Below are 13,947 nucleotides of genomic sequence, written 5' to 3'. Positions count from 1 at the left end.
TTTCGTATTCCACCATAGGAATATTTGAACAGGTCAAAACTAAACGTCTAGTGTTATGAATTAGCTCAAAATCCCACACTTTAATAAAAGAAACCAAAGCATGTACATTTAAGCAAATACCTTTTTAATCCAGTCAAAAATGTTTACATCATTCTCATGCTGTATTCAGTTTGGTGCATCACACATGAATGTTTAAGGGGAATTTCAGATTAGAAAAAGGGGCGAAGGCCACAGGTTGATCCCTCTGATTGAAGTTTGCATGCAGGCGTAGCTGTCACATGGCAGTCTAGTCAGAAATGGCTATTTCTCCTCAGACACTGTATGAACAAAACACATGATCCCAAACCTGTAAATACAGACTATGTACTTCAGCATATGTGGATGCCTATAACAGAATATGAGAGTTACATACTTTAATTGAAGTTCCCCAGGCAGAGGAAGATTGACATGTGAACACTTGAAACTGAAAATGTCAGTGCTAATACAGAATCTCATTCAAGACAGAGTCGAACAATATTGATAGCATTGATGACATTTTGAGTAACTGGTAAATTAAAAACTGTGATATGGATGAATATGTTTGAAAAGACACCGTTTGCAACACTTGACATGAGAGAAACAATACTGACATAAGGTCACTTTAAGTTCACGTGGTCCAAGAAAGCTTTGGCTCCACCCAATGTGCCCAACAGCCAAACTCTTTCCAAAGGTTACTGTTACCTTACATAACAAATACAACTAAAGAGGGACACATTCAGGCACTGCTAGGCTCTGCAATTATTCCTCTGCCCCGGAGACTGGGAGAGCCGGGTGCTCGAGCTGCAGTGCCGTCGCCCTGAGGCGCCACCTTGCTGCTCCGAGCCTCACAGGCCTGTCTCCCCTCTCCTCACCAAACTTAAAATGCCATAAGTAGAAATCTGCTCAATCGTCTCCTTTGTCAGCCACTTTCTCCGTCTCGGTGTCTGGCTTCCTGTCGGCAGAGCTGGATTCGGCTCCTCCTCGAGTGCGGGTTCTGGACCCGGGCTGGTACAGCTGAATGGTAGGCCGGTCCTGATGTAAGAAAACAACTTTCTTAGAAATACATTACAGTACGTTGAGCTGACACTTTTATCTAAGGCGCGTTAAGATAAGTGCAATTAACCGTGACGATATAAGCCAAACCTTTTTGAGTATTGCATACTGACATTTAATTCCATTTTATTTTTGATTGGGTGTAGTATAACACTGAAAATGGTTGTAAATATAACTTGATTTGAAAGGTAACTGGCTCTAAATATAACAGTATTGTTATCATAAACTAAAAATGTATACTAATACGGTTATGCTATTCAGAGAAGAAGTATTTCATTGGCAGTATGCAGTGAATACAAGTATGTAGTATGCAGTATGTTAGAATGTGATTTCCAAACACAGTCATTACCTTGTTTCGTAGCCGATCTCTTTTCAGGCTCTCCTCCTTCTTGTGGTCTTTGGCAGGCCTCTCTGACCTCTCAGAGCGACTGGACTCTCCAGTGTGATCTCCCTTCTTCTTCTCAAAGGCCCGCTCTTTATCTTTTTTAGCCTCATCCTGCCTTTTATCCTTCCTGAAAGTGTTCTCGCGCTCTCTCCTTCTCCGGCGATCTTCGTCCTGTCGCCTGAGGCGCTCCTTCTCCCTCTGGCGGCGCTCCTTTTCGCGCTCTCCATCGCGCTCTCTGTCTCGGTCTGGGTCGCGCTCCCTGAACTCCTTCCTCCCGTCTTCCTCACCTCTGTGTGAAGCACAAATCCTGTCTGAGCATTCTGTTCAAGGTGAGATATGCATTTTCAAAAACCATATAACTATAGCTACTAACTTCCTTCCTCGATCCTCCTTATTATCAATGTGCTGACGCCTCTTATGATCAGCACCCCCCATGGGTCTGTCCTCTTTATTGGGCCTCTCTGGTTTCTTGGTTTTTTCCTTGGGCTTCTCAGAATCAGCATCTTCAGCTCTGTCTGGCTTCTTCAGGAGCTAAACATTTGAAAACAAATGGGAGACATCATGAAATATTGGAGATTTAACCTTTTAAACTGCTTTAGTTGACTGCAGCACACACCTTAATCTTTGGTTCTTCTTTCACTTGGTCCTTGTCTTTCTCCAGCGGTTTGTCGAGTCTCTTCATCTTATCGGTGTCTTTGCGCTTCCTTCTCTCCTCCTCCCTCCACTTGCGACGCTCCTCATCACGCACACGCTTGCGTTCAAGCTCCCTCCTTCTTCTCTCTTCTTTCTTTTCCTCCCTGATTCTCTGAAAAGTGTTCAAACACAACATGAAGCCAGCCCTGATCATGCAATTTAACGTTAATCACTTTATCCCGCCTTTAAATTTACCTGTTTATTCTTCAGGAAGTCCAGCAGAGGAGTTGTTTTTTTAGCTTAAATTGAGAAAAACACATGTTTGAAATCTTTCCTCCAAGAGTGTGTTTGTTCTACAGATACAAAATAATGTTTTGGATGCATTTTTTTATTTAAGGGACTGTTCACATACCAACAAGTTCCTTTGATTTGGCCTCAATCTCTTCCAGCAGGGTCTCAGGTGTTGATGCCATCTTGTCGTCATCGCCGTTGTAAATTTCAAGAAACTTATTGTAATCAGGATCTGAAAGAAAACAACATATTTGTATATTAATGTAAATATCAAGTATTTCAAAATGATACAGTTGTTCTAGCTTTTTTAGAGGACAAACACATTTTCTTTGTGGTCGGAAAAAAGGTCCAACCATCGCCATATCTCTCTTAATAACATATTCTTATATGTTTTTTACCTTCAGCAATTGTTCCACATTTTGCGTCCTTTTTCTTACTTCTTTTCTTGGCAGTCTTTTGAAAAGGGGCAAATTCCACGACGGCAGTATACTCCTGTCCTGTTTAAAAACAAATGTGGACTAACCTCAAGCCATGTCGGGGGAAATCCTTAATATTAAAGGGAAAAATGTGTGAGCTTCATACCTCTGCTGTCAATGAACACATAACCATCAAATCGATCTCTGAAGAGAACTATATCCTCTTGGTGCTTGAAGTTTATGTAAGCCCTTGCAAAGAGGTGTGGGAAAAGGCTGAAAGGAAAGAGTAATAATGTCGGTTACATGTTTAGAGTCAATAATAGCATGCTTTTTTTAAATAACTAAACATATTTTTATTAAATGACCTGGTGTCGTTGGAGAAAAACTCCAGGTAGTCCATCTCTGGGAGAGGTTGTAACTGCTCCTCCAGCTCCTCCTTGGTCAGACTTGGTGGTAACCGTCTGATCACAATCTTTGAAATAATTGAAAGTTGAATATATCATCACAGCTGGGAGAACAAAGATAAGGTAAGAAAGGAAGGAAAGAAAGACATCCAGATAAGTAAAGAAAATAACACATAGTGAAATTAGAATAAAATATATATTGAAATGAATACTACATTCATGTTTATATTCAGTTTAACCATTTTTGAAATAGGCTAACTGTCTACCATTCATGTATATTTCTTTATTTTATATGTATTTAAGGATCTATTTTAGATTTCATATAGTCTTCTAATTTTATTTTTTTACTTTTTTATACATTTATTTTTAAAGCACTGTTCGTGGGACATTTTCATTGCCAAAAACTGCTTCTTTGTAATGTTTTTTTTACTTGTGCAATAAAGAAGTAGGAACATAATTAACATAGAATGGGTTGACTGATATTGACTTAAAGTTGGGGTTAGTCATATTAATACTTGTGTAACTCACTATAAACATTACAAAGTAGACTATGTTTGGTTTATCAGACAAAACACAGCTAGTAAAAACATGTTGTTATTTAAATAGTTACGATAACTCGTAACCATAACAATAACTGACGTATAGCAACTGTAGCTAACGGAGCTAGCAAGTTCTACCTTTGTCATGGCCTCTTTCTTTTCCTTGGACCTCTCCGTCTTTTCTCCATCGTCACAATTTAATTCCAGTCTTCTATCCTTCGGTCTAGCGTTTTCCTTATCTTCCTTCATGGTTGAAAATCTACTTCGTCAAGCAGTTGTATCTCATCTCATTCCGCACACTTGTTTACTTTTTAGCAAGTTAGCCGTGTGGTAGCAACAGAACTAACCGTAACTTCCTCTGGTCGGACCTGCAGTTTGGCGTTACCACCAGAGGGGGGCGATGAGAGTGAAAACAATCGTATTCCGTGAATTTCACATTTAAATAATTTAAATTGTTTCACATTTTTGTTGTGTCGATTTGTTGTGTATGTGAGTTTTAATTTGACCGGAAAGTTATTTATTTTGAGGTATTCTTCTTTTTAATGACTTTAGATATCGGGAAAATTCAACTTCCTTTTTATAACCTTCAAAATAAAAGCTGGGTTGCTTAAGATAATACTTTAGAGCTGTGTATTTTGTATGTGATAGGATTTTCACACAAACTAAAGGAGTGTACGAAATAGTGATTACAATGAGTGTTTATTGCTGATTAAACCTTTCTGTTATGATTCTGTATAGATAGTCTTAAATGTACTAATTCCCAATGCATTAAATATTTTACAACCGTATCTCTAATATAGGAACCGAAAGGAAAATCTGAATGTATGTAACGCTTGACGGCAAAATAGTCGAGTAGTAAGTAAAAAATGACTTTTTTCATCTATAAAGCGCTGACACCTTTATTTTGAAAAAAAAAACCAACAGGAAGTCTTCTCCTTGTTCTGCTAGCGGAACATGAACATAGGTCGTCAGAGGAGAGTTGACATTTTGTTAGCTTCCTAGCTAAATAAACTGTTAGGGCGACTCGGTTGTAATCAAAGTTGCTCTCAGTGGGCTGAAAGTCTCCGGCTGTAATCATGTGGTATGAAATCCTGCCCGGTTTGGCGGCCATGACCATATGTTTGATCATTCCCGGCATCGCCACCACATATGTACACAGGTTCACAAACGGAGGAAAGGTGAGCAGGATGCTAATGTAACTAATAAGAAACAAGCTAACAGTGCTGTCAGAATGTTTTTTCTTTAAAACATCTTGATTCAATACTTGTTGTGTTCTCCTGCAGGAAAAGAGAATCGCTCGGCAGCCCTGGCAGTGGTATCTGCTGGAGAGAGACAAGCGGGTGTCGGGAACTGGAGACTACTTTGACTCCAAGGTTAGTGTCCATGTGTCGATGATAATAATATAACCTTCTGTGAGAAAAGTGAGCATAACAATCAAACGAAATATTATATTTATATAAATATGTCCTTTTTTTCTTCTATTGCTCAATAAGCTCAGTGTGTCTCAGCGAGGCATTAATATTGCAAGTGTCTGTATTTACAAACCGGTTGTATCTCAGTGATGTGCACATTTTCAGCCAAAATGTAGAAAGGTGTATGTGTGCACATTATGAAAATAAATGTTTAATGCTGAGTTTAATTGCTGGAAAATTGAGAACAAACGTTTGGTTTAATGAATAATTATACAAATATTTCTAAGGGTAAAAATCACTTTGTCCTTGAGTCTTCTGGAAATTAATTTCAGGAAACAAACGAAAGTGGAAAATAATAATTGCATTCTAATTTTTTTTAATATATTATGTATCATTCTTTAATAGTATTTAACTTAGGGTGAAAGGGAACTGCTGCTGTTGAGTGATCCCCAAATAAAGAACAACATGCAGAAATGTTAAGAACTGCTATTTATAGGTAAAATGCCATATTACATATTTGGTAAGTAACATTAAGACAAAGAAATAAATCTGTTTTAATATAAAATGCAAAAAGGTTTGGAGGATTTATTAGTGTGTTTTTAAGTAAAACATATCCCTCACCTAACTAGCAGATTCCAACCTCTCTTGTAGTAAGACATTGACAATACAAGCCTAGGCGAAACAAATATAAGACATTAAATAAGCAAAGATTACGTTTGTTGAATCAATATCATTTAGTATTTTCTTGCACGATTTACGGAGAGTCAAATGTCTTTCTAATGACATATTTTCCAACCTGTAAAATAGCACGTACACTGAGGTTTACAGCAGAACATGCTTAAACCTCAGGCCTAGATAATGATTTCCATACATTCATCAACTAAACTAAAACCTATAGCTGTTTTGAAGGCAGGGATATCCTCAAAAAATGAAATTATTGGTTAATGTTTAATATTTGTTTCAATTGTTTTTAAATATAATACTATTCTTTCTCAACAGGGGCTCGAGAACATCAACTGATGATGACGGATATAAGGACCCTGATGAGAGAGAAGAACGTTGTACAATAAAAGATTATATTTAACATCCAGCTGTTTGTTTTTTCAGTCTTTTAAGGCAATCGTCCCTGTTATTAATTAAACTGTTCCACACTGAAAATCTTCAGAGGCTTCTCGGCTCATTTGTGAATTTCATAAGCAACAGACAAGAGATCCTTTACACCTGTCGTATTGTAGATGTTATATCGCACGAGGGGAAACCCAAGGAATATATTAATATCTATACTAGTGAGACTAGACACTGTAATATTTTGTATATATATATATATAAATGTCTCCTCATGCTTTAAAGGCTGTAGCTTTCAAAACAACTCCAAACTAATTATATTTAGAAGCAGGGCAGAAGGATTTAAAAATTGAATTGTGATTATTTTTGACTGATATTGCAATCAGAAACAATATTAAGTCTTGTTTTAATTAAAAAAAACATGATTGTTATGGTGTAATTTTTGCAGGGCTCTGTACCAGACAGATGTGTTCGTTAGTCTGTAGAATCTGTATAAAAGGTCATCTGCAAGGAATCAATGATTTAGATTCTCATAATTTAGGAAATTCCTTTTCAAATGTGAGAAATGAATGCTTTCTTTTAAATTAGTTGAATGTTGTTTGGACCACACAAGACAACTCTTAAGACATCACTTTGTCTTTTAAAAATATAATTTTTTTTAATAACCATCTACCAGTGAACTTGTGAAGCAGAGGAACTGATGTTTAACTATTCGTTTAAAAAAATAATATTACATGTATAATTTAATGACCTACACACTGATCAACACAATCATTGGACCGTGGTATAATTTCATCAATCCGGTTATGAAAAATCTGAGGTCGTGATTTGATAACAAACAAGAAAGGTAGAAAAACATATTCTAGACAGGATTATTTTAGGTGATTAAAATGTAATACATTTTTTTAAATATATGAAAATATAGTATCATAGGTTTCTAATATCTTTGCTTTTTCACTCATGATTGATTCGAAATGTTTCTCCTAGAATGACCAAAATTGAAAGAAGAACTGTGAAAACCAAAACTTCACTATTACATTTTATTGAATGTTCTGATCAGGATGATTCACAAACGATTTACAAGAGAAAATAAAGATTTAATTAAAAGGGAAGACACTTTCCAGTGAATACATGGGATGGAGAATATAATACGACAAAGTACTTCTCAAAGTCTCAGTTACAAACATATCTTTATAGTTAAAAACCTCCCTCAAAACTGTACATTTAACTCAAACTGAATGGGGTTATTCTCCCGAAACACAAGAATAATACCTCAAGATAAAAGTAAAAGGTATAAAAAACAGATGTGATGTTCACTTCTCCTCCTTGCCTTTGGTCTTCCTGTACACCATCTCCCTGAAGCTGGACAGGATCTTGCTCTCCCTCTTCCTCCTCTCCTCCTGGTTGAAGGACGCCAACGCTCGCTTCTCGTCGGCACTGTAGATCTGGTTTTCCTTTCTCAGACGCACAGCCTCCATACGGCGATGTCTGCGGGGTTACATTTAAATTGTTCAGTATCAAAATAAAAACAGAAGAAGCTCAACATCAATGTTCCCAGACTTTCACATCGGAATTATATTTCTATTCGTAAATGACTCCTTTTATCCCCATTTTCTGTGTCTTATTTGGTATGTAAATATGTGATTTATCTTAAGATATTATTTTATTTAATAAAATATGTCCTGTTTTTTCTCTTCGCTTATCTTTGATAGTGTTCTTGGAATACAATCCTTTAGCTTTTATTTTGTCTGTGAACACTAACAAATATATATATATATATATATATATATTTATTTGTACATAAATATATATTCTTTCATAAAAATAGACATATATTTTAAATTCTTAATCTATCACCAATTATCCAGAAAGTTAAAATCCTATCAACTCCAATGTGAGTTTACTCCTAAACATGACGTACCTGCTGCCACTCATCACGTAGCCAGACTTCTCAAAATCGGCGATCTCGCAGCTGGTGAGACCGATCTCTCCTCTTCTCGGGATACGTTTGCCTGCTTTCACGTACTCTGCCATCGCAGCACCTTCACCCGGCAACAGCGCATGACCAAAACTGGACAGAGAAAAATGCATTTGTTAAACTCCAGTCATAAATGAAGAAAATAAGTTCTGTAACATATAAGAAAAAACACCAATGATTCTTTTGGGAGTCCAGTTTCAAATGTTGTGTTTTATCCAACAAACTATCCAAAACCAGTTCATCATATATCTTTTTTATATATTTCAAAAAGTCATCATATTCATAAGAAAAAGAAAAAAGGAAATATTCAAGAGCTGTGTGAATAATAAACTAATTCAATCAAAAATATTTGTCTTATCAGTTCTGTATTTCCCAAGCAGAAAAACACAAAAATACCCTGGTACCACTTCCAACTTTTACATTTGAAAACATTTACTATTTTTCTTGGGTGTTTTAGGACTCATTGGACAAAACAAGAAACTTGATGACATCCACTTAGGAGTTACTGGTATTCTTCAATTGCAATTACAACAGAAGATTGCCCTTTTGTCATCAAAAAGGACTCGTCAGCATTACAATATCACGTGTTATCAGGCAACCTGCTGCAGTGCTTCCATCAAAATTGTGTATTGTTTGAAGGAACATAAAGTGCAATAAAAAGTCTTACTCTAAAGGTTTGTCGTCCTGCTCCAGCTGAGAGAGGGGGGCTTCGGGGCCGACCATGTGTTCGTCGATGCAGGTTTTCTCCACCCACAGCACCGCGTTGGGATCCTCCTCTTCCTCCTCCTCCTCTGACTGCTCACTGCCGGTGTGGCTGGACTCCTTGCGGGTCTTCTTCTTCTCCTTCTCCTTCTTCTTCTTGGACTTCTTTGACCTGTAAGGAAAAAAGTGGGTTTGTTTAATTCATTGTTTTGTGAAGAAAGCGGATATGCAGCAGCGCTTCGGCACTTACTTCTTGCTCTTCTTTTTCTTGGATTTCTTCTTCTTTATTTCTTCTGAAATATAAATAAATGACAAACATATCAGCTGATAAAAATCAAGAAAGGTTATTATTTCTTAAATGAATGTATGTCTGTCTCACCATCTGAATCTGACTCCAGCTCGCTGTCTTCAGAGTGCTTTTTGTTCTTCTTTTTCTTGGATTTCTTCTTCTTTTTTTTCTTTTTCTTATCGTCTGTGAAGAATAACTTTGTTTGTCATTTCGCAGTAGGCAATTTAATGTAATTTATTCACATCCAAACACTGTGTGCTTTACCTTCTGAGCTGGATTCTGAACTGCTGTTTTTCTCGTCTTCGACTGGAGTGAATTCATCAGAGCTATTGGAAAACAGAAGTAAGAAAATTATACCTTCTGCACCGAAACATACAAAAGCGTATGTACGTATAAAACTCTGGAGAACAAATGTGTGGTTCTTTGAATTTTAAAACAATATCATACAATAAAAAAAATTGTTTTTTGAGAGATTCTTGACGTACTCTGGCTCTTTTACTCTCGGTGAATATCCCCAAACTTCAGGACAACCTGACTCACCGATCTTCTCTCTCTCTTGCAGACGCCTGCAACAGAAAAACAAATTCCACATCAACACCAAAACAATCAATTGTACTGTACAACTCTGTGTGTCCGGACTGCCTTTGCTTAAACCTGTTGCTATCTTCTTGCTAAGTAATATGTATGTTTTTTTTAATTGATTTGTATTAGCATTTCCAGTGCTGTAAGCCTCTATGTTGTATGTTTTTACTGATTGTATTTACCGTTTAAAAAGAGCCACGTGAATTGTTGACTCCATCATTTATATGCTTGACACATACTATGGACTATATTTTGAGGGTCCCCTACTATTAATTATAGTATTTAATAAAGTAATCCTGCAGCTACTTCATTACTTTTCAACTATTATTTGATTTTATATAATAAATACGTTTGTGCATGCCACTTTACTAAATACTGTTTTTATTTTTGTCTCTATCATTATTGTAACGGTGTTGGAATAATAAAGGAATTCTGATGGAATCATTATCTGAGTGTTACCTGGCGATAAAGGCGTCTTGTCTCTGTCTCTGCGCGTCGTCCCTCTGCTCCTCGTAGTAATAATCCTCTTTGAAGCCGCCGTGTTTCCCCGGTGCTTCCCTCTGCTCGGACCAGTGCCCGCCGTGGCTGTTGTTGTTGGTGATCGGGTTGTTGTTGTTGTTGTTGTGTCTCTCTCTGGACCGGGACCTGCTCCGGCTCCCTATGCGAATCCTCCGGATGTTTCTAGCCTCTTTGAACCGGCGGTCCCGCTCTTCGTATTCCTTCTCCCGGTTCCTGGGCTTCGGGAGTTTGGGCCCGAAGCTGTACGGAGACAGGCTCCTCTCGCGGCTGCCGCTGCGGTGTCGGCTCCGGGACCGAGACCGCGGTTTGCGGGCCCGGGGGCTGCGAGGCTCGGCGCCGCCGTCAGGGCTCGACCGGTCCGACTTGGGCATCGCTACTCACCAATCTGGACTCTCAACAAAACTAAGCTACAAACTAGAGTTCAAGATTCACTTTTTAAAGGAATATTAAGAGAGAAATGAACACGCGTTCGTGTTTTCGTTAGCAAAGCGTCCAATAACAGGAAGTCGACATGAGTCCGTCGAAAATACACACCGGTCTTACCAAACCGGAAGTGCACATAGTTCCGCTTGTACTTTCTACTGGCTGACTGCAGTCTGTGGGTTATAAGCAGATAACTGGTACGCAGGTACGCATGCGCGGCAACAATCTGAAATGCGTAACGTCACTTGTGTCACAACGCGCCTTTGCGTACCTGATAGGTTATCAAAACAAAAACACATATTTCGTCTATACGTGTTTCTTGTCAACACTCAGTGGAGTAAATTATTAGACATGTCCAAAAAAAACAAAGACATTAAGCAGCCACTTTGCCGTTTCGCTCCCTGCAAAAATCTTCGGACTTTCTATGACTGATTGAACTGGGTGCTGGCTGTGCCGCGCAGGACATAACCGACGGACCTGTGAAGCTTCACAGGAGAAAGAGGCTTAGATCACTGGACGACAGAGTTGGTCGCCGTGTGCACAGACGGGGCTGCTGTTAACGTCGGTGTGTACAACCGAATTGTACCAAAACTACATCAACTGGCTGCAGTGGGAGACTCCCCTGTGCACATTCTGTGCCCCGCGCACACACTGGAGAACTGCGCAAAATCAGCTGATCACAACGTTCACGCTCTGTGGTCAAGCTGCTGCAGTTTTATTTACAACAAAGTGGAGTAAAACACACAGCTGCCTGCAAACTTACTCAGGCTGTTAATGGAAGAGTTTGAAATCAGACAGGGTTAGGTGGATGAAGTGTTACTCAAGTAAAATTAGAAAAGTATTATCATCAACACCTAGTTAAAGTAGCGACAGTAAAAGTAGTCATTTTGCAGATTGGTCCATTTCATAATAATGTATATGATATGTTTTATAATTATTGATCATTAAAGTGTTTAAAAATTAGTTTGAATTACTTTGTATAGGCTACTGCAGGGTAGCTTGTGAATTTACTCCAGGTGGAACTAAAGTCTGATTTAAGACTTGATTATATTTCATATCATTCATCCAGATCTGTGAAGTAACTAAAATGTATTAACTACATGTAGTGGAGGAAAAGTACATGATTTACCTCTGAACTGTAGTGGAGTAGAAGTACAAAGTAGCATAAATTGTACCTAAGTACAGTACTTGAATAAATGTACTTTGTTACTTCCCTCCTCTGAAATCAGATATGACTACAAGTCATGTGATAATTTCTTAGTATTTGATCCTTCAACTTGGCCTCAGGAAATGCAAGGACTTCACAGTTTTGGCAACAAGTTTTGGAGAAAGCAAAGCGGAGGCTTAAAAAGAGACAGGGAGGTGCATCTTCATCATCTAGCATGCAAGAAGTGTAAATAGAGGACAGTGAAGGAGACACTGAGGAGGACAGTGAGGAAGACTGCACTTATTAAAACCACGCTTCATGTGGGGTGAGTACCAAACGCTGTCTCCTGGTACTCATCTGAGTAACTCACTAAAAAAGTTATGTGCACCCCTGGTTATAAGCATATTAGAGTTTGTAGTTATTATGACATATTAATTGTGACATTTTTAGTAAAGGGAAACTTTTTTCCCCAAAATGTTTTACTATATATAAAAAAAACTATCAAACCCTTTGCATTAAACTTTGTCTTACTTTGTGGTTTCCCCCCTGGCAAGGAGCGATGCAGTGGGTAACAGTGGTATCGAGTCAATATGAATCATTAATCAAACAATATATTAATTTAAAGCAGATTAAAGTTAAATCTAAAACGGTAGAAGAAAATATGTCAAAATTAAAAACTGAAATTGATCAATTAAACCAGGAATTATTATATAATATTCATACAACATCTGAAATAGATCAAAGAGGCAACTTGGCACAAGCCATTAACATCAACCAAAAACAAATTCAAAGTAAATTCATCAAATGTGTAAAAAATCAAGAAGGTTGTATTGTGTATAATGAAAAACAGAAACGAGAAGTGATAAGAGATTTATGTTCTGAAGCATATAAAAAAATAGACATTGAAACGGACTGTTTTAAAACTCTGTTGGGAACAATCCCTCCGTACAACATCCAAGACTTTGATTTCCTTCTCGGTGAAATTAGAAAAGATGAGGTGATCCAGGCGGTAAAAGAGCTGAATGTTTGTATAGTCCCGGTCCTGATGGCCTGCCCACTGAGTTTTATCAACTATTATCTGATGATGTTTTAAACTTACTGACCTCTATGTTTAATGAAGGTCTCAGCAGTGGTTGTATGGGGGACTCATTTTATGAAGGTGTCTTGACTCTACTATATAAAAAAAACGATGAAACTGATATAGATAATTACAGACATTTAACTATAACTAATACTGATTATAAGATATTAGCAAAAATAATAATGAATAGATTAACAGATATACTAGATAAAATAATAGATAAAGAGAAAACATGTGCTATAAAAGGTCAACTTGTGGGACAACTTATCAATTTTAAGATAAATCATAAATAAACCAAAAGAAGAAAACGTTTTTTTTATTATTGGACTTGATCAAAACAAAGCCTTCGACTATTTATCCAGAGATTACTTATGGTCGGTGATGAAGGCCTACGGATTTCCTGAAGCCTTCATAAACATGATTACGTGTCTGTATTTTAAATCTTGTGTCTGTATAAATGTAAACGGAGTGTTAACCAGTGCATTTAATGTCGAAAGAGGGGTTAAGCAGGGGTGCCCTCTAAGTGCAGCTCTATACGTGCTAGCCATAAGTCCATTAATTAAACTAATAAACAATGACAAGTTAATATAACACAACTGTTGGCCATGCGCCCAAAATAACTGCCATCGCCTATGCAGATGATGTCACTGTTATAATGAAAAACCAACAAGAAATGGATGTTTTAACAAACCACCTAAACCTATATGAATTGGCATCAGGAGCAAAATTAAACCATAACAAAACTGAAGGTGTCTGGATTGGCGCCGACGATGCTAAACGCGACATAAACATTCAAGCGAAAAAATTAATTAAAATACTTGGATTTAAGGTGGGGTAGGTAATTTTGAGAAACCAGCTCGAGGGCGCGAGAATTTGAAAATACACAACCGGAGAAAATCTGCCACTTCCTTATAGAGCCCCTCCTCCGACACACACGAACGCGCACATGACCAATGAGGGCACGAGATAAGTTTGTGCACAGATGGAAGGCTGACAGGCAGGTAGGCCAT

At 37.7% G+C, this 13,947-nt stretch overlaps 3 protein-coding genes across 3 annotated transcripts; 1 reads left to right on the top strand and 2 right to left on the bottom strand.

Moving 5' to 3' along the window:
- Positions 1-103: 103 nt before the first annotated feature.
- Positions 104-4,111, bottom strand: upf3b (UPF3B regulator of nonsense mediated mRNA decay). The gene is made up of 10 exons (XM_034138335.1): positions 3,878-4,111; positions 3,162-3,268; positions 2,963-3,069; positions 2,779-2,877; positions 2,502-2,612; positions 2,345-2,388; positions 2,073-2,261; positions 1,830-1,987; positions 1,421-1,745; positions 104-1,050 (listed from the first exon to the last, which is right to left on the bottom strand). Exons 1-10 carry the CDS (start codon positions 3,986-3,988, stop codon positions 922-924), a joined length of 1,380 nt encoding a protein of 459 aa, XP_033994226.1. The 5' UTR covers positions 3,989-4,111; the 3' UTR covers positions 104-921.
- A 557-nt stretch (positions 4,112-4,668) lies between these two features.
- Positions 4,669-6,313, top strand: ndufa1 (NADH:ubiquinone oxidoreductase subunit A1). Its single transcript, XM_034138326.1, has 3 exons — positions 4,669-4,917; positions 5,023-5,112; positions 6,151-6,313. Exons 1-3 carry the CDS (start codon positions 4,816-4,818, stop codon positions 6,169-6,171), a joined length of 213 nt encoding a protein of 70 aa, XP_033994217.1. The 5' UTR covers positions 4,669-4,815; the 3' UTR covers positions 6,172-6,313.
- Positions 6,314-7,242: 929 nt separating this feature from the next.
- Positions 7,243-10,815, bottom strand: nkap (NFKB activating protein). Its single transcript, XM_034138312.1, has 8 exons — positions 10,227-10,815; positions 9,671-9,751; positions 9,450-9,511; positions 9,276-9,368; positions 9,147-9,189; positions 8,862-9,068; positions 8,138-8,287; positions 7,243-7,704 (listed from the first exon to the last, which is right to left on the bottom strand). The coding sequence occupies exons 1-8, from the start codon at positions 10,655-10,657 to the stop codon at positions 7,530-7,532; spliced, it is 1,242 nt and encodes a 413-aa protein (XP_033994203.1). The 5' UTR covers positions 10,658-10,815; the 3' UTR covers positions 7,243-7,529.
- Positions 10,816-13,947: the final 3,132 nt, after the last annotated feature.

This window comes from Trematomus bernacchii, unplaced genomic scaffold, assembly GCF_902827165.1.
Source record: "Trematomus bernacchii unplaced genomic scaffold, fTreBer1.1, whole genome shotgun sequence".
NCBI lineage: Eukaryota > Metazoa > Chordata > Actinopteri > Perciformes > Nototheniidae > Trematomus > Trematomus bernacchii.
The sequence above is the reverse complement of the archived record's forward strand: the minus strand, read 5'-3'. Positions and strand labels throughout refer to the sequence as shown.